Genomic DNA, 27,728 nt, shown 5'->3' with positions numbered 1-27,728 from the left:
TAACAGTCTGTTCAGTAGGACTATCAGCTGTGTACTGTATCCACGTCCTGCACAACACAACTGATGGTCCGAACCCCATTTGTAAGGCTTGAAATCCCACTGATTAAACCTGACAGGGCACACCTGTGAAGTGAAAACCATTTCAGGTGACTAGCTCTTGAAGCTCATCAACAGAATGCCAAGAGTGTGCGTAGCAGTAATCAAAGCAAAAGGTGGCTACTTTGAAGAACCTTGAATATAAGACATATTTTCAGTTGTTTCACACTTTTTTGTTCAGTATATAATTCCACATGTGTTAATTCATAGTTTTGATGCCTTCAGTGTGAAGCTACAATATTCATAGTCATGAAAATAAAGACAACTCTTTGAATGAGAAGGTGTGTCCAAACCATTGGTCTGTACTGTAGATTATTCAAGAAATGCCCATTTACCACTTAGTAATTCATAGGAATGAAGGCATAGTTTGAGTGTTGAGGTGATCTTCTAAATTTACATTTTACATCCATCCATCCATAGGCCAAAACCTATGTATATATCTATATATAGTTCCTCCAGCAAGTCCTTGGTCTGTCCATGGTTCTCCTCCCACTGGGACATGACTGGAAAGTTTTCAAAGAGAGGTATCCTGATCAGAGGCCTCAACCATCTCAACGGACTCCTTTCAGTGTGGGGGACCAATGGCTCTACTTCAAGCAACCCCCGGTATGACATACAGGTCCTTCTCAAAATATTAGCATATTGTGATAAAGTTCATTATTTTCCATAATGTAATGATGAAAATTTAACATTCATATATTTTAGATTCATTGCACACTAACTGAAATATTTCAGGTCTTTTATTGTCTTAATACAGATGATTTTGGCATACAGCTCATGAAAACCCAAAATTCATATCTCACAAAATTAGCATATCATTAAAAGGGTCTCTAAACAAGCTATGAACCTAATCATCTGAATCAACGAGTTAACTCTAAACACCTGCAAAAGATTCCTGAGGCCTTTAAAACTCCCAGCCTGGTTCATCACTCAAAACCCCAATCATGGGTAAGACTGCCGACCTGACTGCTGTCCAGAAGGCCACTATTGACACCCTCAAGCAAGAGGGTAAGACACAGAAAGAAATTTCTGAACGAATAGGCTGTTCCCAGAGTGCTGTATCAAGGCACCTCAGTGGGAAGTCTGTGGGAAGGAAAAAGTGTGGCAGAAAACGCTGCACAACGAGAAGAGGTGACCAGACCCTGAGGAAGATTGTGGAGAAGGGACGATTCCAGACCTTGGGGGACCTGCGGAAGCAGTGGACTGAGTCTGGAGTAGAAACATCCAGAGCCACCGTGCACAGGCGTGTGCAGGAAATGGGCTACAGGTGCCGCATTCCCCAAGTCAAGCCACTTTTGAACCAGAAACAGCGGCAGAAGCGCCTGACCTGGGCTACAGAGAAGCAGCACTGGACTGTTGCTCAGTGGTCCAAAGTACTTTTTTCGGATGAAAGCAAATTCTGCATGTCATTCGGAAATCAAGGTGCCAGAGTCTGGAGGAAGACTGGGGAGAAAGAAATGCCAAAATGCCAGAAGTCCAGTGTGAAGTACCCACAGTCAGTGATGGTCTGGGGTGCCGTGTCAGCTGCTATTTGAAGGTTGACGTTTTTTGTATTAAAAACACTTTTCTTTTATTGGTCGGATGAAATATGCTAATTTTGTGAGATAGGAATTTTGGGTTTTCATGAGCTGTATGCCAAAATCATCCGTATTAAGACAATAAAAGACCTGAAATATTTCAGTTAGTGTGCAATGAATCTAAAATATATGAATGTTAAATTTTCATCATTACATTATGGAAAATAATGAACTTTATCACAATATGCTAATATTTTGAGAAGGACCTGTAGTTCCTCACCTATCTCTAACGCTAAGCCCAGCTACACTTGTTTTTTGGATCTCCATCTTTTGGTTATGATTAATTTCTCAAGTTAGGGGTCTTCATTTATTTTGCTCCACTTTTTCTTCTCCTTGGATCGTAGAAGCACCTGCATTAATCCAGAGGCCCCAATTTGTTTATCCATCTCTGGCTCCAACCCATCATGACTGGTGAACAACAAGTTTATAAACTTTTGTTTATATACCATACAACAAAATATTCAACCTATTTATTAGCGCAAATGTCAGATGTTTCTGAGAAATGTCATCCTAATATACCCCCAAATTAACATAGATAAACTTAATTACCCCTACAGCCAGTATATAATCAATATTTTGTTTTATTCTGTATATTGTGAGACCCTTAAAATGAACCTTAATTTTATCTAAAAGTAGATCAAACCCTCCCTTGTTGCTGTCGCTCGTATCGGATCTCCCCGGACGGATGTCCTGCTTCATCCACCTTTGATTAACACTCTTTCTCTGTTGTTATCTTACTCTCCTCTTTCATATCTGAGATTTTCCGACAGTACTCAAATGACGGTTCTCCAGTTCAGCAATGATCTTGAGGCTAACCTGGAGTGAGGAGGATTGATCCACCCACCCCCACCCCACCGTCCTCAGCTGTCCCACAACGTGTTGCTGCTTGTCACTGAGGAGAAGTGGGACGGTGTTGCCAGTGACAGGGCAATCCTTGCGGACATACACTAACTCACAGTCATGTAAATATTTGATTTTTTTCAGTAATAATATTGAACTTGAAATTATTTATTTAACCATTATTTCTTATAGTTAATTATAGCATGTTTCCACATTTGAATATGAATAGTTGCCTCTAGAAGAAAAGTTAGATTTAGTGTTTATTTATCCTGCTTTGTATGTCAATATAGAAGTGTACATTATACAGAGCCCTTAAATAAGTATTAACACACTTAGTAAAGATGTGTAAAAAGACTTACACTAACTACAGTTTTCATTACAAAAAGCACAATTTCAAATGGATGTATTCTGAAAAAATGGTTAATTTAAAAGATTTATGCACTTATTTGACCCTAGGAAAAAAATCTCATATTAAGAATACTTCAATTCACTGGAATCACAGTGGGTAATACAATTCTTATAAATGTAAATGAAGCATTTTTGACATGACGAAGAGGTGCAGTTTTATTAGCAACTCTTAAAAATGGGAAAGACGAGTGAAAACGCCATTCAAGTAAAACAGATGTATGTTCATCATAAATTAGGAAATTGCTACATAAAAATAGCTCCCAGCCCCCTAAGGGAATCACTTCAGGTATAAAGACAGTAAAAATGACATTACTTTCTGTGAACAATGTTAAATTGAAATTAAAAGGTGAAAAGGCATCTACATACATGTGAGTATAGACGCTTTTTTGGACTACTTTCACAGTCCTAAAGGAAGTATAACATTGATACATAAACATTTTAAATAATGACTCTTCTTTATTGCAAACAAAAATAAATATGGAGTTGCTAAACATGTTGCACATTACTGTATTAAGCAACAAAATCAATGCTACACCTTCTTGATGTGCGTGATATGGCTCACTGCCCAGGGCGCCACAGGCTGAGGGAGGCCGAGAACACTATAGGGGAAAAATAGTTGTCAGTTTTCTTTTGCTTATTGGCATGTCTTGGTAATGGGAAACATAATCCCCTTTTGTTGCGAAGGGCAGAAACACAGTAAGGAAATATAGTGGTATGCTGGCTAACGAAGCTGAAGTTGGTATCTGATTCAAAGTGCTAACTGAAAAGTATTTTTTAGGAATTTTAATATGCTTAAAAGTTGTTAGGATTGATCAAGAAAAAAAGCTTGATCTATGTCTTCGTTTAGGGTAAATAAAAAATTCATGGCCTAAAACAACGGTCTAAATAAGAACAAAGATCAGCAGAAAATATGTGTAATCAGAACAATGTTTAAATATTTCAAACTAACTGCAAGTATCGGATAAGGGGTTATGTTTTTTCTGCTACCACACAGGAAGATGGTAAGATAGGTAAAACATTTCCAACCTTTCCAGTGTTATATAGTTATACTGTAATAAAAATAAAATTATTTTATGACTTTTTACTCCTCTTTACCAGGTGTGCAAATAAATATGGAGAGAGCTGTATTTATTCAGTGGGCTATAGTCATCTTCTTTTTTTCTGAGCAGCATTTTAAGGACTCAGTTCATGCTGAGCGGGGACTTGTTTGCATGTTTGATGCTACAACACACACGCACACACTTTTTTTTGTTTTACTGACATTGGGTTAAGAGGACAGAGCGTTATGAGTGACTCTGACACACTGTGGACCCCCTCCCTGCTTCACCCCTGGGTCCAACACAGGCGTCTTTGTGCTCCCTCCACCATCAGTGAAGATCCATCACAGACTAACCTGACAGCCAACGGCAAGCCTCTGCCAAGCTCCAACTGCACGCTCTGCTTCAACCAGTGAGTAATACAACTGCTTGAGTCAAAGCAAAACATCTGTTATTTCAATGAATTAAACACTTTTACTTGTTTCATTTTGTCTTAATTTCTGAAAGATCAAGAATTTACAGGGATGGATCAAGCAGGACCAATAAAAAAAAAACGGGTTCCTTTACTTTTGTCAGTGTCCCCTTAAGCCAGTATAACCATGTGACTGATTCATATAAAACAGACGTCATTAATGTGTTCTATTGCCAAACGACATGCAACAATGTTAAGAAATATACTTCATTAAGCAAACCTTTCCCAATTTTTTCTCAGACAAAACTGAATTTCTATTTCTCATATATATCTAAATAAAGTAGAAAAAAAAAATAAATACCACAATATTAACTAAGGCATGTTTAAAGCTTTCTCATCTTACCTCCACTTGTAGTCTTAAAAGAAATACATCCCCAGTCTTGCTTGATATAGGACTCCAACTACTCAAGAGGTCAGAGCCTCATTTGTCATATTTGTCGTTACATAACGCATTACATGTTGTCTAGGTCTGGACTGCAGGGAGGTCATACTACTAAGCAAGCAGACTCCTTAACTGCCAACATGTGCTGAAATGTCACAAATTGACTTTGACTTGCTAAAATAAGTAATGCATACATGCTCAAGAGATAATTTTGTAAACTATTTGAGCTCCTGCACTGACTTTTAAACATTGCAGTTACAAGATGGATGATCAACCTTTTGAATTAGGAAGATGACAAGTCTGGTGTTGTCAAAATAAATTTCAAGTTTTAGATGTGATGGTAATGCTATGAACACAGCATCTCAGTTGTGCAGATGTCTGTATGCGGTTGCCATGTTCCTCCTGTACTGTGCACACTCCAAGGAGATGTTTGTTAGGTAATCAATGTTTGTAAGTCGACTTTTTTTGTAGGCACTTATCATTCCTGTCATTTGATTACTGATACGTACATTAATATCTTTCGCTTTATTGTTGGATGCTATAAAAAAGAAAAACGTTCATGGTGTTGCAGTTTCAGAAGTTTGCAGCTTCTGCTCCATTCTGACAGAGAATGGATGGATTTTCTTTTTCAAATTAAAAAAGGAAAATGTTTAAAACATATAAAAATGTTGTTGTAACTAACTGTTATATAAGTGTTCGGAGAGACCTCATTTACCACTTTTTGAAAATGTATTCTCAGGATTTTTTTGTTGGTTGGTCCTTAGGTAAAAAAACATCTTTCAATGTGATACAGTTTCTGGAGGTTTACATTTACGCACAATTATTGTCATTGGAAAAAATCTAAAGTGTTTTAGAGAGAAAGGACAATTGGCTCAATATCCCATGATTTTACTTGACGTGTCATCAGCAGTGACAAATTCACCAGCCAACACACCACTGCAGACTCTATACACTGTGTGTGGCTACATGAAATAAAAAATTCTCCTGCCACCAGCAAGCATTTCCTGTTAACTGAAAGTGTCATAGTGATAAATCTATGATGGCGACATACGCAGGGTTGTAGCACATCTTAAATGGTCCCTGTCATTCCATGCTTTTTCTCTGCTGATGGAAGTGTGTGTTTTGGCCATGCTTCCATGCTAGCCGAAGTCAGTCAGAATTAGCTGCTTAGCTATGAGGTGAGATGCGTTCTGTGTGATTAACACCAGCTGGCTAAGCTAAAACTACAGCTGACTAGAAGAGGTCAGGACAGCCAATGCCGTTTCCCCTGCACGGTGGTCTCAATATTACCTCTTGATTTCAAAGAGTAAAATGAATCATCTTGGGGCTAAACTTACTGTGCTGCTCATGCCTGCCCAGACCTGTCACACACAGAGCTCAGAAGTCCCACTTGCATCACTCTGTGCAATCATCTTGGAAGGAAAATAAGTAAATATGATACCCAACAACAATGGAATAAGCTTCAAAGATATAGTTCAGGATTTTTGAAGTGAGGTTCTGTTTAAAGGATATAAGGAGCTTATACAGGTCCTTCTCAAAATATTAGCATATTGTGATAAATTCATTATTTTCCATAATGTCATGATGAAAATTTAACATTCATATATTTTAGATTAATTGCACACTAACTGAAATATTTCAGGTCTTTTATTGTCTTAATACGGATGATTTTGGCATACAGCTCATGAAAACCCAAAATTCCTATCTCACAAAATTAGCATATCATTAAAAGGGTCTCTAAACGAGCTATGAACCTAATCATCTGAATCAACGAGTTAACTCTAAACACCTGCAAAAGATTCCTGAGGCCTTTAAAACTCCCAGCCTGGTTCATCACTCAAAACCCCAATCATGGGTAAGACTGCCGACCTGACTGCTGTCCAGAAGGCCACTATTGACACCCTCAAGCAAGAGGGTAAGACACAGAAAGAAATTTCTGAACGAATAGGCTGTTCCCAGAGTGCTGTATCAAGGCACCTCAGTGGGAAGTCTGTGGGAAGGAAAAAGTGTGGCAGAAAACGCTGCACAACGAGAAGAGGTGACCGGACCCTGAGGAAGATAGTGGAGAAGGGCCGATTCCAGACCTTGGGGGACCTGCGGAAGCAGTGGACTGAGTCTGGAGTAGAAACATCCAGAGCCACTGTGCACAGGCGTGTGCAGGAAATGGGCTACAGGTGCCGCATTCCCCAGGTCAAGCCACTTTTGAACCAGAAACAGCAGCAGAAGCGCCTGACCTGGGCTACAGAGAAGCAGCACTGGACTGTTGCTCAGTGGTCCAAAGTACTTTTTTCGGATGAAAGCAAATTCTGCATGTCATTCGGAAATCAAGGTGCCAGAGTCTGGAGGAAGACTGGGGAGAAGGAAATGCCAAAATGCCAGAAGTCCAGTGTCAAGTACCCACAGTCAGTGATGGTCTGGGGTGCCGTGTCAGCTGCTGGTGTTGGTCCACTGTGTTTTATCAGGAGATTTTGGAGCACTTCATGCTCCTATCTGCTGAAAAGCTTTATGGAAATGAAGATTTCATTTTTCAGCACGACCTGGCACCTGCTCACAGTGCCAAAACCACTGGTAAATGGTTTACTGACCATGGTCTCACTGTGCTCAATTGGCCTGCCAACTCTCCTGACCTGAACCCCATAGAGAATCTGTGGGATATTGTGAAGAGAACGTTGAGAGACTCAAGACCCAACACTCTGGATGAGCTAAAGGCCGCTATCGAAGCATCCTGGGCCTCCATAAGACCTCAGCAGTGCCACAGGCTGATTGCCTCCATGCCACACCGCATTGAAGCAGTCATTTCTGCAAAAGGATTCCCGACCAAGTATTGAGTGCATAACTGTACATGATTATTTGAAGGTTGACGTTTTTTGTATTAAAAACACTTTTCTTTTATTGGTCGGATGAAATATGCTAATTTTGTGAGATAGGAATTTTGGGTTTTCATGAGCTGTATGCCAAAATCATCCGTATTAAGACAATAAAAGACCTGAAATATTTCAGTTAGTGTGCAATGAATCTAAAATATATGAATGTTAAATTTTCATCATGACATTATGGAAAATAATGAACTTTATCACAATATGCTAATATTTTGAGAAGTACCTGTATCTGACCTGCAGTTGATAACTCTCATTGCTTCCTTATTACGTATAAATCTCCATTCATTGTTCCCTGGAGCTGAAGCTAACGGTTCCCACAAGAGAGACCACAACCAAACGGAAACTCTACTGTCTTAAAAGAACTAATCGTAAAAATGTTATAGCAGTTTATGCAAATGCTCTTCTACAAGCCTTTAAATATTTATCTTGTTTGCAATGGAAAACCTATTTACACAGAAGCACGTTATTGTTTTATTGGAAAATTATCATCGGAGGCGGTGCACCACCAATTATCTTCCTGTGTGATACACTGAATCCAGATCATGTAAAGCATTTCCTGTCAGAGTAACAACTAAATAGAAAAGTAAGACTATTTAAAACCCTATTAAAACAGTGTTCACTTAAACAGCCACAATATTATTGCTTTTTTACACAGCTTTACATTTATTTCAGTTACCCTCACTAGAAATGTTTTACATGTTCTGCTCTTAGGACATGTTTCACAAATGGAGATCATTAGCGCCGCACTCCCTCCAACCTCCATTTTTCTTGCAAATAATCATCACCTTCTCTTTAAATATTTGCCCAATGCAAGGGTGGGAACAGTTTAAAGCTTCATAAAATAACACCATCTTAAATCGGTATGACCTTTTTGTTTAACGATGTACGAACGTCTACCTTGGTCCTGGTCCCTCTACCTGTTTTAGTCTGCAGGACCAAAATATCTGGATTTTTTAAGTCAGGCTCTGTTAAAACGTTTTAAGTGGTTATTATCTCACCTGCAGTCCAGAACTTTCATGGTGTCAAAGCGGTTTATGTGAATGCTATTCCTTTAACCTTTAACACAGTCACGTTTGGATTAGGTGGATTTTTAAAAATTAAGACCCTTGAAACGGAGGTAACTATAATCTTCATGTGCTAAATACATATACAGAGGAGCACATGTAATCCGATTTAGAGTAACTAACAAATAGAAAAGTAAGGCTGGGTAAAAATAAATAAAAATAGCCTTCAGTTAAACCTCCAATATATATTTGCTTTTTACAACGCTTTAACCTGTCACAGGTTTTTCATTAGACAGTGATTTTCACAAAATGTGATGGTTATTAGTTAAGAAGCAGTGTACCACCAGTGATCTTTCTGCGTGTAACACATATTGGAAATATGTAAATCATTTGCCATCAGAGTAACTAACAAATAGAAAGGTAAGACACTGTAAAATAGAATTCATAAAATAGCTTCATATTTTTGCCTTTCACACAGCTTTACTTTTGTTTTAAATAGTTTCTCTGATTGGAGATATTTTACGTGTTTCGTTCCCAGCACATGTTTCTTTCAGGAAGATCACTGGTGGTGTAACCTCCCTTTCCTGTGTACATAACTGTCCAATGCAAAGGTGACTACATCCATGTAAAAAAGTAACGTTTCCATAAACCATCATTATACCCAATAGGTGTAGTTTTTGTCCTGGCCACTCTCAGCCTAGCTGGTAGATTTAGCCTATAAAACCAATTATTACCTGCAGGTAAGATATTAACTGTTTAAAACCTTTTCATAGAAGCTCACTTCTAAAGTTGTCTCCCTTTAACGTCACCACGTTTACACATTCACCCAGATGATCAGTATGATCCTGACATTGCCTCTGTGACCTAGTTTTAAGTAAACAATCTGGTCACAAACATCTTCTCGTCACTACATATTATTCGATCCTAGTGGAGGTGACAGCTGTCTCAAGACTCTTCCTACCAAATCGCCAACCCTGCCCCCATGACAAAGCCTCTTTCGTTCAGCGTCATGGAGGAGAGCGCAAGTCTGGGATTAGCTTATTAAGGCCGACATCTTTGATCTGAGGTTATCTCTTCCATTTCCACGGCAACCTGATCGTACTGTGGCTTCCTAACACCCACGCGCAAGCGAGTACTCAAACCCACACACTGAAACACATGAATGGGCCTTAAAGCCCTAGAGAGCAGGCCCAACAGAGATGTGAAGTGTAGATGTGCAGCAACAGCTAACCATCGTGTCAGGTTTCTGGGGGCTCGTGCTAAATTTAACCTTGTGATCCTGCAGAAGGCAGAAGGGTTTAAATGCCAGCCTACAGTTGCTCCACACCAGTTGTTCACCAAACGTCTTCCACTCATCGCAAATTCTGGCCAAGAGGAAGACAGGCGCACAGGCGTACAGTCCAACACACGTCGCAGAGGCAGGAACCAAGACCACTCACTGAAGAGCAGCTACAAACGAAGCAGGGATTGTTGCCCCTTTACATCCAGAGCACAACACGAGCCAATATGGAGCTCTTTGAGACCAACCCTTACTTCTTTCCTGACCAGCGCTTCTATGAAGGAGGCGACAGCTATTTTCCCTCTCGTCTGCCTGGAACATATGACCAAGCTGCTTACCAAGACAGAAACTCCATGATGGGCTTGTGTGGGAATCTTGCTGGGGGTGCTAGTGTGGGAGTAGCAAGCACTGAGGATAAAGCTTCTCCCTCCAGCCTGTCACCTCATTCTGAGCCCCACTGTCCCGGTCAATGCCTACCCTGGGCCTGTAAACTGTGCAAAAGGAAGACCGTGACCATGGATCGCCGGAGAGCAGCAACGCTGAGGGAGAAGAGACGCCTAAAAAAGGTGAATGAGGCCTTTGATGCCCTGAAGAGGAGCACCTTGATGAACCCCAACCAGAGGCTGCCCAAGGTTGAGATCTTGCGTAGTGCCATACAGTACATCGAAAGGCTACAAGCTCTGGTGTCCTCTCTTAACCAGCAGGACACAGAAACAGGACAGCAGGGACTGCACTATCGACCCACCCCGAATCAACCCAGAGTGAGTACAACAGAAACAGGATGAGAGAAGCCAGGATGATAGGCAAATGTAGAGAACTAAAAAGTTGAACAAGCTCTAGTTGAAAAGAGGCTGAGAAATTATTGGGAGAATAAATAAAAAATATATTTAGTTGCAGAGATAATCTTTAGGTTTCAGATTTAAAATTGACTATATTAACTGGTATTTGTTTTAGTTCTTAAATATACACTTTTCAAGCTATTGCAGGTGCGAAACATAAACAAACTGCACAGGGCTGTTAGCTGTGGTGGGTTTCTGTGTGCAGTTTTGTATAAGTGACTGACAGCAACTTCTGCATATGTGTCTTTGTATTAACAGGTGTCGTCGTCCAGCGAGCCCAGTTCAGGCAGCACCTGCTGCAGCAGCCCCGAGTGGAGCAGTACTCCGGAGCAGTGCCCGCCAAGCTACAGCGGTGAGGGTGAGCACAGCTCAAAATTCATTTTTACTGGATGAAAGATTAGTGTTTTGTAGACGGTACTGACTGTGTGATTTGGTCTGTCTCTCGCTCTCTGCAGATCTTTTGAGTGTTGCTGAATCTCCTGAGCAGGGGAACATGCAGGCCTTGAATTCTATTGTGGACAGCATCTCTGCTTCTGAGGGAGCTGTGGCCTTTCCAGTAGACATTCCCAAATAGACCCACCAAAACAGCGGGATCATAGATGTAGATGCACAGAGATCCATAAATAATAGAGAGAAGAAAGATAATTGGTGATGCTGTTGAGGAGTAATTTAAATCTTTTAGTGAATCTAATGATTTGAGTGTGTTGTCTTATGCAAACTATCAAAATTTGTGATTAATTATGATTGCAACTCTGCTGATCTAAAAGTCTACTGGCCAAACTGAATTCCTCCTTTCACAATGAGGCCTTATTCCCTGTATTACTTGCCTTATCATGTGGTCCAGTCCTGTTTGTCAGAACTACAGACGCTCAGTATAACTTTGCTGCATGAGTTTGCTGCATGAACCCAAAATCCTAATTATCTGAGCGAATCTCTGTTAAACCTTCCTCCAGACTCACAAATGAATTGTATTGTTCGAACTTAATTTAAGTGTTCCTCCTTATCTCTGATTCTTTTTGTGTGAGTTTAATGCTTAAAAAAAAACCATGAGTTTATTTGTGGGGCCAATATGTACCATGGCAGTGTTGACCAAGATCTGCTTAATTTAAACAGGTTATAAATGCTTTTGTTGTAAATACGTTCCCTTTTTTTTACAGAGTGGTTTTGCAATTTTTTTTATCTTTGCTAACTTATTTTTGACTTTTATAACTAAGATTGTTGTGTATTTGTAGATGTTCTGAAAAGTGATATTGTTCCATTTTAACTCTTGGAATAAAGACGATTTTTAATACGCTGTGTCGTGGTTTTAAAGTACTGAGAAATTCAGAAAAGGAACACAAAGTCCAAATTCTTTAAAAAACAGCTTTACTTATGTCTATATAGTGTCATAAATACAGTACATTTTTTCAGATGGCCAAATAATAAAATCTTGATTTGTCAGCATTGTTTCACACCTGGAATAAAGACACAGTACTTATAGCTGCCACGTAGCACATTACACCTTTTAGACATCTTGAAAAAAATCAGTAAAATAAATAATAATAATAAAAAAATTGTACAGCCATCCAGCAGTTCACAAATTCATATGCTGTGTTCTCATTGGAGGAGGAGTTGGTCAGCCGAATGTATGGACCACCCACTGACATATCTTCATAAAAACTGAACGTGGTGGCGGAGCAGGATCAGAGTTACACTGCCTTACAAAGGTATTCACACCCCTTAAACTTTTAACATTTTCTCACATTACAAAATAAAAATGTCAACATATTTTATTCAGATTAGTTCATAGTAGTGTGTACTAGAACAAAAACCTGCATGCATTCTGATTTAGCTTCCTTTACTCTGTTATTTCTAAATAAAATCCCGTGTAGTTATTTGCCTTAAGGAGCCACCTAATCTTAAAGCACACAGCAGACAGGCCAGGAATAAAGTAGTGGAGAGGTTCAAGCAAGGTTGGGTCACAAACAATATCCAGCTTCGGACATCTCACAGAGCACTTTTCGATCTGTCATCAGAAAATTTGAAAGACTATGGCTCAACTGCAAACATACCAAGGCATGGCTATCAAACTAAACTGACAGGCCATGCAGGAGAAAAAAATAATCAGAGAAGCAGCCATGAGTCCCAAGGTAACTCTGGAGGAGCTGTAGAGTTCCAGAGAACTATTAGTCATGCACTCCAGAAATCTGGCCTTTATGGAAGAGTGGCAAGAAGAAAGCCATTGTTGATGAAAGCCCTAAGAAGTCCTGCCCGCAGTTGGCCAGAAGTTGTGAAGGGTACAGAGCAAATCTGTGAAAGAAGGTGGAATGGTCAGATGGGGGCAAAATTGATACTTTATGTCTACTTGCAAAACACTGTGTGGAGATAACTGAACAAACTATCCCTACTATGAGACATGGTGGTAGAAGCTTGCATAGAGGGCGACACTGGATGAAAACCTGTTAGAGCCTTCAAGACACTTGAGACTGAGGTTAAGGTTTGCCTTAGAGCAGGTAAAAACCCAGAGAATACAGGGAGATCTGCAATAGAATGGTTAGGATCAAACCACAATCAAGTGTTAGAATAGCCCAGCGAAAGGCCATGCTTACATCCAATTGAGAATTTGTGGTTAAACTTGAAAATTCCTCTTCGACACCTTCCATTCAACCTGACTGGAGTTAGGATATTTTGTGAGGGAAAAAAATTATTCTGCTGTAATTGCAGCAAAAGGTGGTTCTACAAAGCACAGAAGGCTGAATAAAAATGCATGCCACACCTTTCAGATTTTAATTTGTGAAACATTACGAAAACCATGTTTCCTCCTTGCAGTTCACAGTTATGCCATAGTTTGTGTTCATACATTGCATAAAATCCCAGTAAAACAAAACACTGAAGTTTGTGATTGTGACACGACAAAATAAAAAAACTTTCAAGGGCTATGGATGCTTTGGAAGGGCAGTGTTGAGCAGTGCAGGTCACTGGCTGATGTTGAGCAGCAATTTATTGTTTGACATGAGACAAAGTTTGGAATTGACGGAAGTGAGCTACAGTGTCCACACTAAAATACACATACACAGACGCACATGCACACACACACACACACACACACACACACACACACACACACACACACACACACACACACACACACACACACACACACACACACACACACACACAAAACCCACCACAAGTCTCCAGCAGATAGACTGATCCGCTCAATCTCACACACACACTCCTTATTCAAGCCTCACATTAAATTTCTCTCTCTAGGCTACATAGCATCATACAGAAGGCGACAGAGGCGAAGAGAGGAAGAGAAATTACAGCTACATCGTGTCAAAAGGTTCGGGGGCAGACGGGGGAGCAGGAGAAGAGAAGAAGAGAGAATTGGACCCATGAACCTGTGAAGAGTCCTTGAAAAAACACACACTTTCTTTAGTGAGTCCCTCCCACCAATTATTCACACACAGCGCACAGCAAATGACACGCAAAGGTCCAACACAGAGAGAAAGGGAAAGGAAGAGAAAGAGAACAGTCACTATCAAGTACAGGGCATTGGGTTTCAAACAGCAATATTATATTACTTTCCATATATATTTCCAATATATATATATATTATATATAATATTTCTATAAAAAACATAAGTCATCCATTTTTCTGTACAGAGATGATAATCAATGATTAATACCTTGCATAACCGGTAGAAGGGTAATGTGCAGAGTGATCTGCCATTTTATACAAGTATTCATCACTCTCAAGTCCAAAGCAACGACTTGCTCATCATCTCCTTTAATCATTTTCACCACTGTCATGTTAAACCAGGAAGATTTGTTTGGTCTTGGCCATTTCAGGACGATCGGAACCAGGACGAGGCCCCACAGCTGAGACAAGGAGAGCAGGAACACGACACCACAACAATGAGGCTACTGGGAGCACTGGGGTAAACAAGGCGAGACTGGGACGAGCCTCCTTTACAGCAGCAGCGGAAAGCAGCCAACGAGCACTCTCGGAGACCAAAGGTCAGGGGTACCCCCTGTATTGCACGAGTCCGGAGGGGAGGAGAGAGATGAAAGGTGGGAGGTGAGGCTGGGCGTGAGAGGGGGTAAGACTCCGCCCCCTCTTGGTGCACCCAAACTTTCTCTCTCCAGTTTTGGCATATCACTCTCAAAAGGCCGCAAGCATGTGTCCGTATAGGTAATGAGTATGCACTGGAAGAGAGATTTAGAAACAAAATAGTAAAGGAGAAAGGAAAAATAAGATTTTAACATTAAGAACTGTATTATGCAAACATTTGAATGATTCTTTGTTTATTTATACTGTTTCACTTTTCACTTTCATTCTAGCTTTCTGAAGGTGCTTTAAAGTTTATTTTGGAAAACCTTAAATAGGCTGTTGATGTGTTTAAGTTTACTTTTTTTTTTTTTTGCAGCACTAGTATCCTTTATTTTTCAGTGTTTTTTGACAGTAGGCAGACAGGAAACAGGGATAGAGAGAGGGAAAGACATGCGGCAAACGTCCGCCGGCGTCAGGACTCAAACCCGGGACCACTGCAGTTTGCACCAAAGCCTCAGTACATGGGTCACGTGCTTAAACACCTACACCAACAGCACCCCACCCAAGATAACTTTTTTAAGTAGAGCAGCGCTCAATAACCTAAAACAATATTAAACAGACAATTTATGATTATGGCTTACTGCTAAAGAAATCCCCAAATTCAGTTGGAAAATTTGAATATTACATAAGACCAATAAATATGATTTTTAAAGACAGAAATTTCAGCCTACAGAAAAGTATGTCTATATGCTGTACAGTATGTGCGATCAGTACTTTTTTGCAGGAATTACTGTATCAGTGTAGCGTGGCATGGAGGCAATAAGCCTGTCGCTCTGATGAGATGCTAAGAAAACCAGGTAGCTTTAATAGTGGCCTTCAGCTCATCTGCATTGTTGGGTTTGGTGTTTATAATCTTTGTCTTGACAATATTGCATATATTCTCTGTGGAGAATGAAATCAGCATGCATTTCTATAAGGCTTGTCAGCAGAGGGAAGCCTGAAGGGCTCTGGAATTTCCCGGTAGATGATTATGCTGACTTTGGACTTTAGAAAACACAGTACACCAACACCAGCAGATGACATGCCTCTCCAAATCATCAACTTTACAACAGACCCCAAGCAACTTCCCCCAAACTCTTGAGTGGGCTTTGCTTCACAATCCTGTCAAAGCTCCAATTATCCCTGATGCTTATGTACCTCTTTACATCACATTTTGTTATTTCACTCAACTTTCTATTAATATACTTCCCCACTGCACTCTATGAACAGCCCACTTTTTTAGCAATGACCTATGGACTACCAGTTGATAATCCACCAACCAACATTCTCAGCTATAAAGCACTACTAGCTTACCTGTTAGCACTAGTGCTCCTGTTAGTAAGTAGAGTGTCGTTAGCAGGAATAGGTCCGCACTGCTGAGGGGTCAAGTCTCGGTGGAGCAGGGGGAGGAGCTTAACAGGTTGTGACAAAGTAGGTGTTGAGCATAGCAGGAAACAAAAGACACAACATGCAGTTAGTCATGTTAACCAGAGAGTAGCTACATAGAGGAAAAACTAGAGTTAGAGTGGCACCATCTCAGAGGACCTGAGATGGTCTTCACACATAGACACTGTTCGGAAGAAGGCCCAGCAGAGACTGTACTTCCTGAGGCAACTCAAGAAGTTCAACCTTCCACAGGAGCTGCTGGTCATCTTCTACACTGCCATCCTTCAGTCTGTCCTGTCTTCATCCATCTCAGTGTGGTTTAGCTCATCCACCAAACAGGACAGGTCCAGACTGCAACGAATAATCAGGACTGCAGAGAGAATAATCAGGGCTGACCTCCCCTCCATCCAGGACTTATACAGGTCAAAGGTCAGGAAAAGAACTGGAAAAATCTCTGCAGACCCCACACACCCTGCACATAAACTGTTTAGAGTTTTACCTTCAGGCCGTCGTTACAGAGCACTGTTCACTAAAACCAGCCGCCACAGAGACAGTTTCTTCCCCCAGGCTGTTTCTCTGATGAACATTTAATAGAGTACAAAACAACTGCATACTGAAGTTGCAAATGTACCTTTGCATATGTGTATATTTGTATATATGTATATTTAAGGACATAAAGATACAGGGGTTGGACAATGAAACTGAAACACCTGGTTTTAGACCACAATAATTTATTAGTATGGTGTAGGGCCTCTTTTTGCGGCCAATACAGCGTCAATTCGTCTTGGGAATGACATATACAAGTCCTGCAGAGTGGTCAGAGGGATTTTAAACCATTCTTCTTGCAGGTTAGTGGCCAGGTCACTACGTGATACTGGTGGAGGAAAACGTTTCCTGACTCGCTCCTCCAAAACACCCCAAAGTGGCTCAATAATATTTAGATCTGGTGACTATGCAGGCCATGGGAGATGTTCAACTTCACTTTCATGTTCATCAAACCAATCTTTCACCAGTCTTGCTGTGTGTATTGTTGCATTGTCATCCTGATAGACGGCACCGCCTTCAGGATACAATGTTTGAACCATTGGATGCACATGGTTCCATCACTGATCCACCCCCATGCTTCACTCTGGGCATGCAACAGTCTGGGTGGTACGCTTCTTTGGGGCTTCTCCACACCGTAATTCTCCCGGATGTGGGGAAAACAGTAAAGGTGGACTCATCAGAGAACAATACATGTTTCACATTGTCCACAGCCCAAGATTTGTGTTCCTTGCACCATTGAAACCGATGTTTGGCATTGGCATGAGTGACCAAAGGTTTGGTTATAGCAGCCCGGCCGTGTATATTGACACTGTGGAGCTCCTGACGGACAGTTCTGGTGGAAACAGGAGAGTTGAGGTGCACATTTAATTCTGCCGTGATTTGGGCAGCCGTGGTTTTATGTTTTTTGGATACAATCCGGGTTAGCACCCGAACATCCCTTTCAGACAGCTTCCTCCTGCGTCCACAGTTAATCCTGTTGGATGTGGTTCATCCTTCTTGGTGGTATGCTGACATTACCCTGGATACCGTTGCTCTTGATACATCACAAAGACTTGCTGTCTTGGTCACAGATGCACCAGCAAGACGTGCACCAACAATTTGTCCTCTTTTGAACTCTGGTATGTCACCCATAATGTTGTGTGCATTTCAATATTTTGAGCAAAACTGTGCTCTTACCCTGCTAATTGAACCTTCACACTCTGCTCTTACTGGTGCAATGTGCAATCAATGAAGACTGGCTACCAGGCTGGTCCAATTTAGCCATTAAACCACCCACACTAAAATGACAGGTGTTTCAGTTTCATTGTCCAACCCCTGTATATGCATAATATATCTTATAACGGATAAAAAAACCAAAAAAAAAAACCAGAGAGCAAAGTGTAACGGAGTCAAATTCCTTGTTTGTTGTATGTACGAACTTGGCAATAAAGCTGATTCTGATTTTAACAAACCTTCAGGCTGGAGTTGTTTCTTGGCAGCCAAATTCATGGAAGGTGGCATCGACATTGGGGGCATGCGGAAGCCAGCAGGCAACGTCTCCATGGAGCCTGCCATCATCCCTAGACCCGTCCCTCCCTCACGAGCCCGAAATCTTTTGCGCCATGATGGTGAACGCCTAAATGACTTGTCATCCCCACTCTATAAGATAAAAGAAAGAGAAGTAAGGTTACGCTGTTTACAAGGAGGAAAACAGTAAAACATTATCTGAGGATGCAACTTGGAGAGCAGCAATTAATCTTAAAACATAACAGCTGAAATAAAGTTCTTTAACTATCAAAGACACTATTTAAAAAAGCTTTTGCAAAGTCACCTCCTCCAGTCGGCGGTCTGTTCCCAAGGCTAGAAGATTGTTAAATTCTCTCTCTAGAACCTGCCTTGCCTGAAAAACATACAAAACACACCAAGTTAATACAAACCTTGATCAGGATAAAATATTACTACCACCTACCTAATAGCGTGTTTCTTCCCCTTGCTGCCAAAGCAGCCCTGATGCGTCAGGAAATGGAGTCTAGTAGACTCCTGAGAGTGTGCTCTGGTATCTGGCAAAAGATCTTAGCAGCAGATCCTTTAAGAACTGTAAGTTATGAGTAGGGGGCTTCCATTGATCCGACTTGTTTGTCCAGCTCAACCCACATAAACACAATTTTATTGAGATCTACGGAATCTGGACACTAAATCAACACCTCAAACGTGTTAGGATCCTCAAACCGTTTATTAACCATTTCTGGTTTGTGGCAAGGAGCCTTATCCTGCTGAAAATGGTTAGCATAGGCACTCATACTGGTCTGCAGCTATGTAGCCCCTCCACAATACATTTCCATCTGCAGTTCTCACAGCTCCATTTTTGAAATTAGAGTCCACTACTGGTAATTGCTTTGATGACTTTTAAAAGATATTGATCATTTCAGACCAGAAAAAAGTTTAAAAGCAGTCTAGTCATCACAATTTGGTTCTTGCCAAACTCCCTAAAATCTATACACCTGCTAATTTTTCCTGCTTCTCATACAGCAACTTTGGGACAAAATTTGTACTTGCTGTCTGATACAACATATCCCACCCACTAATAGATGCTATGAGATATTTGTAATGATATTAGATAATTGGTAATTCATTTGCACAGTGGAGCAGCACTGTTGCCTTGTGGCAAGAAGGTCCTGGGTTCCAATCCTGGCATGGGTTTTTTGCAAGGAGTTTGAATGTTCACAGGTTTTCTCTGTTTACTCCAAAAATATACATGTTGGGTTAATTGGTCTCTGTAAATTGCCCTTAGGTATGTGTGTGTGTGGTTGTACAGGTCCTTCTCAAAATATTAGCATATTGTGATAAAGTTCATTATTTTCCATAATGTCATGATGAAAATTTAACATTCATATATTTTAGATTTATTGCACACTAACTGAAATATTTCAGGTCTTTTATTGTCTTAATATGGATGATTTTGGCATACAGCTCATGAAAACCCAAAATTCCTATCTCACAAAATTAGCATATCATTAAAAGGGTCTCTAAACGAGCTATGAACCTAATCATCTGAGTCAACGAGTTAACTCTAAACACCTGCAAAAGATTCCTGAGGCCTTTAAAACTCCCAGCCTGGTTCATCACTCAAAACCCCAATCATGGGTAAGACTGCCGACCTGACTGCTGTCCAGAAGGCCACTATTGACACCCTCAAGCAAGAGGATAAGACACAGAAAGAAATTTCTGTACAAATAGGCTGTTCCTTGAGTGCTGTATCAAGGCACCTCAGTGGGAAGTCTGTGAGAAGGAAAAAGTGTGGCAGAAAACGCTGCACAACGAGAAGAGGTGACCGGACCCTGAAGAAGATTGTGGAGAAGGGCCGATTCCAGACCTTGGGGGACCTGCGGAAGCAGTGGACTGAGTCTGGAGTAGAAACATCCAGAGCCACCGTGCACAGGCGTGTGCAGGAAATGGGCTACAGGTGCCGCATTCCCCAGACTTGGGCTACAGAGAAGCAGCACTGGACTGTTGCTCAGTGGTCCAATGTACTTTTTTCAGATGAAAGCAAATTCTGCATGTCATTCAGAAATCAAGGTGCCAGAGTCTGGAGGAAGACTGGGGAGAAGGAAATGCCAAAATGCCAGAAGTCCAGTGTCAAGTACCTACAGTCAGTGATGGTCCGGGGTGCCGTGTCAGCTGCTGGTGTTGGTCCACTGTGTTTTATCAAGGGCAGGGTCAATGCAGCTAGCTATCAGGAGATTTTGGAGCACTTCATGCTTCCATCTGCTGAAAAGCTTTATGGAGATGAAGATTTCATTTTTCAGCACGACCTGGCACCTGCTCACAGTGCCAAAACCACTGGTAAATGGTTTACTGACCATGGTATCACTGTGCTCAATTGGCCTGCCAACTCTCCTGACCTGAACCCCATAGAGAATCTGTGGGATATTGTGAAGAGAACGTTGAGAGACTCAAGACCCAACACTCTGGATGAGCTAAAGGACGCTATCGAAGCATCCTGGGCCTCCATAAGACCTCAGCAGTGCTACAGGCTGATTGCCTCCATGCCACGCCGCATTGAAGCAGTCATTTCTGCAAAAGGATTCCCAACCAAGTATTGAGTGCATAACTGTACATGATTATTTGAAGGTTGACGTTTTTTGTATTAAAAACACTTTTCTTTTATTGGTCGGATGAAATATGCTAATTTTGTGAGATAGGAATTTTGGGTTTTCATGAGCTGTATGCCAAAATCATCCGTATTAAGACAATAAAAGACCTGAAATATTTCAGTTAGTGTGCAATGAATCTAAAATATATGAATGTTAAATTTTCATCATGACATTATGGAAAATAATGAACTTTATCACAATATGCTAATATTTTGAGAAGGACCTGTATGTCCTGTGTGTCTCTGTGTTGCCCTGTAAAGGACTAACGACCTGTCCAGGGTGTACCTCACCTTTCGCTTAACCGCAGAAGATAAGCTTAACTGTATATGTATAGAAACAATAACTATAATCAGAATATAAATATGAATATTCACAGTTTCTGTTGAACCCCAGTCGCAGTGCTAATAAAGAACTGTAATGAGCTTTCATTAGTGCAAAAGAGAGAGTGAAATAAATAGCAAATTAAGAATATAAATAAAACGATTCATTTAGTTGTACATGCAGACATCTTAAAGGGATAGTTCAGGATTTTTGAATGTCCAATTAAAATTCGACAATTGTTTAAAGTTTCACATAATAGAATTTGCATAAACCACTATGACATTTGAAAGATTACTTGATTGTTTTGAGATATCAAAAGTCCACTTTAGTCTTGTCACCTCTACTAGCTGTTACCTTTAACCCCAGTAACCAACTAATCTCAATTTATACTAATTGAAGACGGCGAGTAAAATATCAACTGTACAGAATCTCGCTTCATAAATCCTAACCCATCCCTTTAAAACTTCATTACCTGTGGCATCAGAAGAAGCAGCCTTACTAAATAAAATTCGGTCACACATACTATAATCATTACACGTTAAACATATATAGCTGTTTCCTCTATAACCACCTGTGTGTTTTGCATAGGGATCTGCAGGATGAGCGCTAGACTGCTGTAGTCGAAGGTTTCATCAAGAGCAATGAGTGCCCCATGAACACCGCTCTCCAGCAGGTTGCCGCTGTACTCCCTCAGACCGATGGACTGGACCCAGTGGATCACCTGCTCGTTGGTCCACACCAAAACATCTGAAACAAAAGTAAAGTGGTGCCATAGTGTTAAACAAACAGCTAACCTAATGTGCCTCATAAACAGCAAATAGAAGCATTTAGTGAAAGAGCGATATAAAGATTTAATGTGTGTGTCCACATGGCGTCAACCCTCTGGCACACTCCCTTTGTTCATTTAAAGCACAGCTGTCAGCCAGCTTTCCAAGTTGGAACAGGCGCAACCTGTGCATGTGTGAGTGTGTATGTGTGTGCAAACAGAGCTGGATTGTGATTTGAAACGACAGCTGAGTCAAGTTCATGTGCTGAGCTCAAGGTCAAAAGGGCGAGAGGGTTGATTGGATTTAAATGTGTGTTCCAGCGTGTGTGTGGGGCACTCCACATCCAAGTGGAGCTTTAGATCATAAGACTGGCTTCTTGACTGTTTAAGGAGCACCTGTTTCAGTGCAAAGGGCAAGTTGACACTATCAGATGAAACCACAAGGTGGTTCTCCAGAAAAACAAATTTTTTTCTGATGAAGCAGCAACAGAGCCTATTTATGCAGGTGAGTATTTCTTTGCTATATATGAGGATTACTGTGTTTATACGGTACCTTTCATGTCGTGTTGGCTGTCTTCTCTCCGGCGGTCCAGCTCTTTCCTGTCATAATTGAGTCTCTTCAAGCACATAATTCCATATTGCAGACTAGCCCTGGGACACACAGATAAAAAGCACACATACATATGAATCATAATCCTTCCCATCTTTGAAGCTCACACATGCATTTATCAGATAAAAGGTAAAGCAGCTTCAACTGCAGTTAAGCTAAGTGTCACGGCCACAGACCTGTGAAAGCTGTCTACCATCTTCAGGTGGCTTCTCAGGTCCTTTTTGGTCAGATGGTCCAGCATACGTGCATCAACCAGACACTCCATGAAGTAGGAGCGGTACTGAGGCAGGCCGAGGCTGGGCAGCCATTCATTTCCTATCCACTCGTGATTCATGTCTCCATATGCTAAAGTCTGCAGGGACAACAGCAGAAAACGTTACTGATGTGTCCCCATCAGAATAAAAAACAAAAACTACCTGTTTAAGATCTTTAATGTGATGGAAATTATCTCAACAATAAAAATAACATAAAAACATTTTCTTGAGATATTTTTTACATTACAACTACTACTTATACTTATAATATAAATGTACAATTTTATATAGATTTTAGAATTTCTATATGACTTCGCATCACGTTCAAAAACACCTTTTTACCAGTAAACCGTTTCATTTCAGACTTGCCTTGAAACATTTTTTCCTTTTTACATCTCAAACTTTTATGCACTTTTTTGGGATTTAATCTGATGTGTGTACCAACATAAATGTAATGTATAATTCTGAAGTGAAAGGAAAATTGTGGTTTTCAATAAAAGTGTGGCATTAAGGTTAACGTTTATGGCCTTCATGAAAAACATAATGTATGCAGTAGTAAAACTAACACTGCACATCAGCAAGGACACACCATCCCTGCAGTGGAACATGGTGGTGGCAGCATCATGCGGTGGGGATCAGACAGAGAAGCTGGATGGAGTTGATGGGAAGATGGACGCAGCTAAACACCAATCTGCGGTTTAGTCATTTTGAAAAGAGGAATGGGCATGAATTTCAGTCTCTAGATGTGCAAACCTATTAGAGACAAACCCCAAAAGACTTCTACACAGTATGTATCTAGATGGGCTGAATACAAATACATGCCACACTTTTTAGATTTTATTTAACCATGCAATCTCTCGATTCCCATTCATAATAATTGTATTGCTGTAAAACCCCAATAAAATCCATTAATGTTTGTGCTGTAACATATTAAAAAAATTGTAACATAACACTGTTTTTGTGCATATGAATGCGTAAAGAGTCCTGGTACAGATTTAGTTAGTGATATCAGAGAGGTGTTTGCAAATCAGCACCCTCACCTGTGCCCAGCTGCCCTCCTCATTCTCCTTAGTGGCAGCATGGTGGAGACAACATAGGAGGTTAGCAAGACAGGGGCTAGTCAAACACACACGCAATATAAATTCAGAAACACTCTCGAATCTCTGCTCAGTTTATACTCTATCACTCTAGCATTCATATTATGCAGTCCACAAGCTACATGTGTTGCATCCAACAACTACATTCAAATAAGATCAGGGATGCAAAAAAGGTGTTAGTGTGTGATGTAGTGGGTCTTTCTAAGTGGTCTGCAGAGGGAGAGGACATATGTCTGTTGCCGAAGGGACGAGTGTGAGTGTGAGAAAGTGCTGGGTGGGGTTAACATGGAGGGGAGCACCCAGATGGTACTGACCGCTTTGGTGGAAGAAGCCAGGTTCTCCATCTCTTCATGAGTCACCCACACATTTCCGGAGGACTGCTCGGAGGACAGAAACCCACACACGAAAAACACACACACACATACACACAAAAACAGAGGCATCATACATGGGCACACAAAGACACATCCAGGAGGACACTCGCGTGTACGTTTTCACACATATCCAATCACCACGCACGCACACACACACACACACACACACACACACAAACAAATGTTTTGTTGAGTGCTGCCAAGGAAGGGAGTGTATTTCAGGCAGGTAAGTAGGTAGCTTGTAGATATATCAAGGTCTAGTCATTTGGTATAATTTCAAAAGTAAACCATGCTGAATAAAACAAATGGCTAATTACTGTGAAGAAGTATCACCTGAGCATGCATGCAAAGTGAGGGTCAGGCGTAATGAAAGGACCTGGAGTGCAGGGTAATGTGTCCACAAGTGCTACATCTCAGGATTAAATATGTTCTGTAGATTCAAACACACTGCTTACAGTGCCTTGAAAAGCATTCTTCCCCCTTGAGATTTTTCACATTTTGTCACATCACAACAAACTCAGATGTATTTTATAGCGATTTGATCTTATTGCAACTATAACAATTGATTTTGTGTAAAGTGTAAATCAGTTAAGTTGCTGTGACTACAGCTGCCAGTGTTTAGGGGTGTGCCTTTAGCATCTTTGCATGTCTAGAGGCTGAAATGTTTCCTTTTCTTCTTTGCAAAATAGCTTAAGCTCAGTCATATTTCTAGATGTTTGTCTGAAAACAGCAATTTTCAAGTTCTGCTACAGACTCCCAATTGCATATATGTCTGGACTTGGACTGGGCCATTCCAAGTCATTATTATGCTTTTACTAAACCACTCCATTCTGGCTGTATGTTTAGGGTGCTTGTCTTGCTTGATGGCAAATCTTCACCCCAGTCTTAAGTCTTCTGCAGCCCCCAACAAGTTTTCTTCAAAGTTCCTTTGTATTTATTGCCATGTTTATTTTCTGAAGAAATTAATCCCTACAGCATTATGATAATGAGCACTATGTTTTTGGGCGGGAATGTTGTGTTCAGGGTAATGTGCAGTGGCAGTTTTTCTTCACACATAGCTTTTTGCATATAAATTCAATTTTGATCTCTTATGACCAAAGCATCTTCTTGCTGTGCCCCTATATGGCCTTTAAAAAACTGCCAATGGTACCTATTTTGGCTTTCTTTAAATAGTGGCTTTCTACTTCCCACTCTTCCATAAAATCCAGAGTTACGGAGTACCTGACTCCATAAACTGCCAACAGTTCTCCCACATGAGCTGTGGATCTCTGCAGCTCCTCAAGAGTTACCATTGGCCTTTTGGCTGCTTCTCTGGTCAAAGATCTACTTGCCCGGCCTGCCAGTTTATACTTTGAGTATAGATTGAGTGCTCTTTGAGAAGTTCAAAGCTTTGGCTGCTGTTTTATAACCTAATCATTCAACTTCTCAGCAACTTTATCCCTGACCTGTCTGCTGTATTTCTGGGTCTTCATGACGCTGTTTGTTCACTAATGTTCTATAATGAACCTCTGATGCCTTCACAATACAGCTGAATTTGTACCGAAATTAAATTACACAGAAAAAGACTCTTTTATTATAAATGGGATTTTAAAAGGTAGTTGTTTGCACTGGATATTATTTAAGTGTATCACCGTACAGGGGGTAAAAAAGTATTCTTTTCGTTCCACGTCATGATTATGGCCTACTTTAATTTGATCTATGACCCACAATCAAAACGAAAACTGAAATTTGTGGTTTTAAAGTAACATGCAACATGAGAAAATGTTAGAGGGGAATGAATACTTTTGCAGGGTACTGTTTGTTTCTTGCACAAGCAACTGATTCCCTGTAAAAACCAAGAAAAAGGAACCACTTGTGTTGACGGAGGTGTACTGGTTTACTTGTTTACCGTTCTGGAGGTCAGCGGCGCAGAGGGGCTGGTGAGGGAGACCATTTCCTGGATGGCCAAACGCAGTTTGAGTCTGTGCAGAGGGTTGCTAATTCCAATCTCTCTCTGGATCTCTGTGTCGGACAGGGCGGACATGATGGCTCCACTCTTCACGTTGGCACGACAGGCAGCCACATACCAGGCTGGCATCCCCACCCACAGCTGTTCAGAGCCATCAAGACAACAAACGTCAGGGTCACAGTCGCCATAAATGTGCATGACTTGAAAGCAGCAATACAAAGTACAATAATAATAATAATATTTTCTGGTAATGTCTAATTAGGCTGATTGATGAAATACCTCCAGCCATGAAACGACTGTGGGACCATCCCACTGTGCGAATGGAAGACCTCTTTTCCTTGCATCTTCCAGAAGCTCATGTCTGAATGAATTTAACACAAAGTTAGAGGGATACATCTGTGGCAAAAGAAGAATGTTGCGAAATAATGGCAATAAGAAGCAGATAAAACACTCTAAACAAATAATCTTTAACTTTTTTTTCATCCGTCGGTCCCTCTCAGCTTGCGTGCCCAGTTTTCCCAGAGTCATAGTGTCACCAATGCTCATCTCAAAGTCTGAAACACAAGAATAGATTGTGTTACCCTCATGTAGTCCTCATCATTTGGAGCAGTGTACTTCGATAGCATTCAGTTTATGGAGAACCTGTTAAGGCTGGTAAAGATTGTCCATCCCTGCCAACAGTCTGGTCCATTCGACCCTTCTCCTTCTTCCCAAACAACCGACCAATAGACGATTTAATACCTTTCTTCTGCTTGCTGTGGCCAGTGAACGAGAGACACACAAAAATTTATCTCATTTAAAAACTTGAAAAAAAAATGATGACATTAATAACTATTTTAACATTAGATTGAATTTATTAATTTTATTAGGGAAAGCACTATTTCCGTTATTGTCATATTAAAGTGTTTTATTCTTATAGAATGTATTTTCTTACATTCTATTATGACCTTTTTTGTTTCACTTTGCTTTAAAACCTATGATTTGTCTTTAAACTATACAGATACATCTCAGTACATTAGAATGAGATCAAAATTTTTTATTCTTTCCAAAGCATTAAACTCACATAGGCTTATTGCACACAGACCAACAAAAACAGGATTTTTAATATAGAGATGTCATGTTATGGCCTACACAATTATGGGAAAGACTGCAGACTTGACAATTGTTCAGCATGTACCCTCCATTTATCCGGTAAGCCACAAATGCTCATTGCTTAAGACACTGGCCATTCACACAATTCTGTATACGATAATATTAATCAGAAGTTTTGTGGAGGGAAAAAGTATGGTGAGAAAAAGGTGCATAAACGACAGGCCTTAAACATGTTGTGAAGCAATGCAAATTCCAAAATTTGGGGAGATTCACAAGAAGAGGACAGCAGCTGAAGTTAGTGCTTCAAAAACCA

The 27,728-nt window shown here is 40.6% G+C and overlaps 2 protein-coding genes across 5 annotated transcripts in view; one reads left to right on the top strand and one right to left on the bottom strand.

Annotated features, from left to right (window-relative positions):
* The first annotated feature begins 9,420 nt into the window (after positions 1 to 9,420).
* On the top strand, positions 9,421 to 12,104 carry myog (myogenin). Of its 2 annotated transcripts, none has more exons than XM_047347559.1 (3): positions 9,421 to 10,735; positions 11,072 to 11,165; positions 11,269 to 12,104. In XM_047347559.1, exons 1-3 carry the CDS (start codon positions 9,998 to 10,000, stop codon positions 11,385 to 11,387), a joined length of 951 nt encoding a protein of 316 aa, XP_047203515.1. In that variant the 5' UTR covers positions 9,421 to 9,997; the 3' UTR covers positions 11,388 to 12,104. The 2 variants fall into 2 exon arrangements, with proteins under 2 accessions (XP_047203515.1, XP_047203514.1); XM_047347558.1 differs by having other exon boundaries at positions 9,439 to 10,735; positions 11,072 to 11,171.
* Positions 12,105 to 12,161: 57 nt separating this feature from the next.
* The window catches only part of ppfia4 (PTPRF interacting protein alpha 4), a 109,216-nt gene continuing 93,649 nt past the window's right edge, over positions 12,162 to 27,728 (bottom strand). For 2 of the 3 annotated variants that reach the window (XM_047347555.1, XM_047347556.1), the window contains exons 18-30: positions 26,966 to 27,078; positions 26,796 to 26,877; positions 26,603 to 26,684; positions 26,264 to 26,464; positions 24,316 to 24,378; positions 23,945 to 23,971; positions 22,827 to 23,002; positions 22,594 to 22,691; positions 21,846 to 22,021; positions 18,631 to 18,699; positions 18,272 to 18,458; positions 16,203 to 16,300; positions 12,162 to 15,004 (exon numbers count right to left, since the gene is read on the bottom strand). In XM_047347555.1, the coding sequence (XP_047203511.1) occupies positions 16,242 to 16,300; positions 18,272 to 18,458; positions 18,631 to 18,699; positions 21,846 to 22,021; positions 22,594 to 22,691; positions 22,827 to 23,002; positions 23,945 to 23,971; positions 24,316 to 24,378; positions 26,264 to 26,464; positions 26,603 to 26,684; positions 26,796 to 26,877; positions 26,966 to 27,078 (1,333 nt within the window). In that variant the 3' untranslated portion in view covers positions 12,162 to 15,004; positions 16,203 to 16,241. The remainder of the gene's footprint in view (positions 15,005 to 16,202; positions 16,301 to 18,271; positions 18,459 to 18,630; positions 18,700 to 21,845; positions 22,022 to 22,593; positions 22,692 to 22,826; positions 23,003 to 23,944; positions 23,972 to 24,315; positions 24,379 to 26,263; positions 26,465 to 26,602; positions 26,685 to 26,795; positions 26,878 to 26,965; positions 27,079 to 27,728) is intronic. The other variant, XM_047347557.1, reaches the window with a different exon arrangement.

The sequence above is a fragment of the Girardinichthys multiradiatus genome, chromosome 20 (assembly GCF_021462225.1).
Source record: "Girardinichthys multiradiatus isolate DD_20200921_A chromosome 20, DD_fGirMul_XY1, whole genome shotgun sequence".
NCBI classification, from domain to species: Eukaryota; Metazoa; Chordata; class Actinopteri; order Cyprinodontiformes; family Goodeidae; genus Girardinichthys; species Girardinichthys multiradiatus.
Note: the sequence above shows the minus strand (reverse complement) of the source record. Positions and strands in the feature narration are given on the sequence as shown.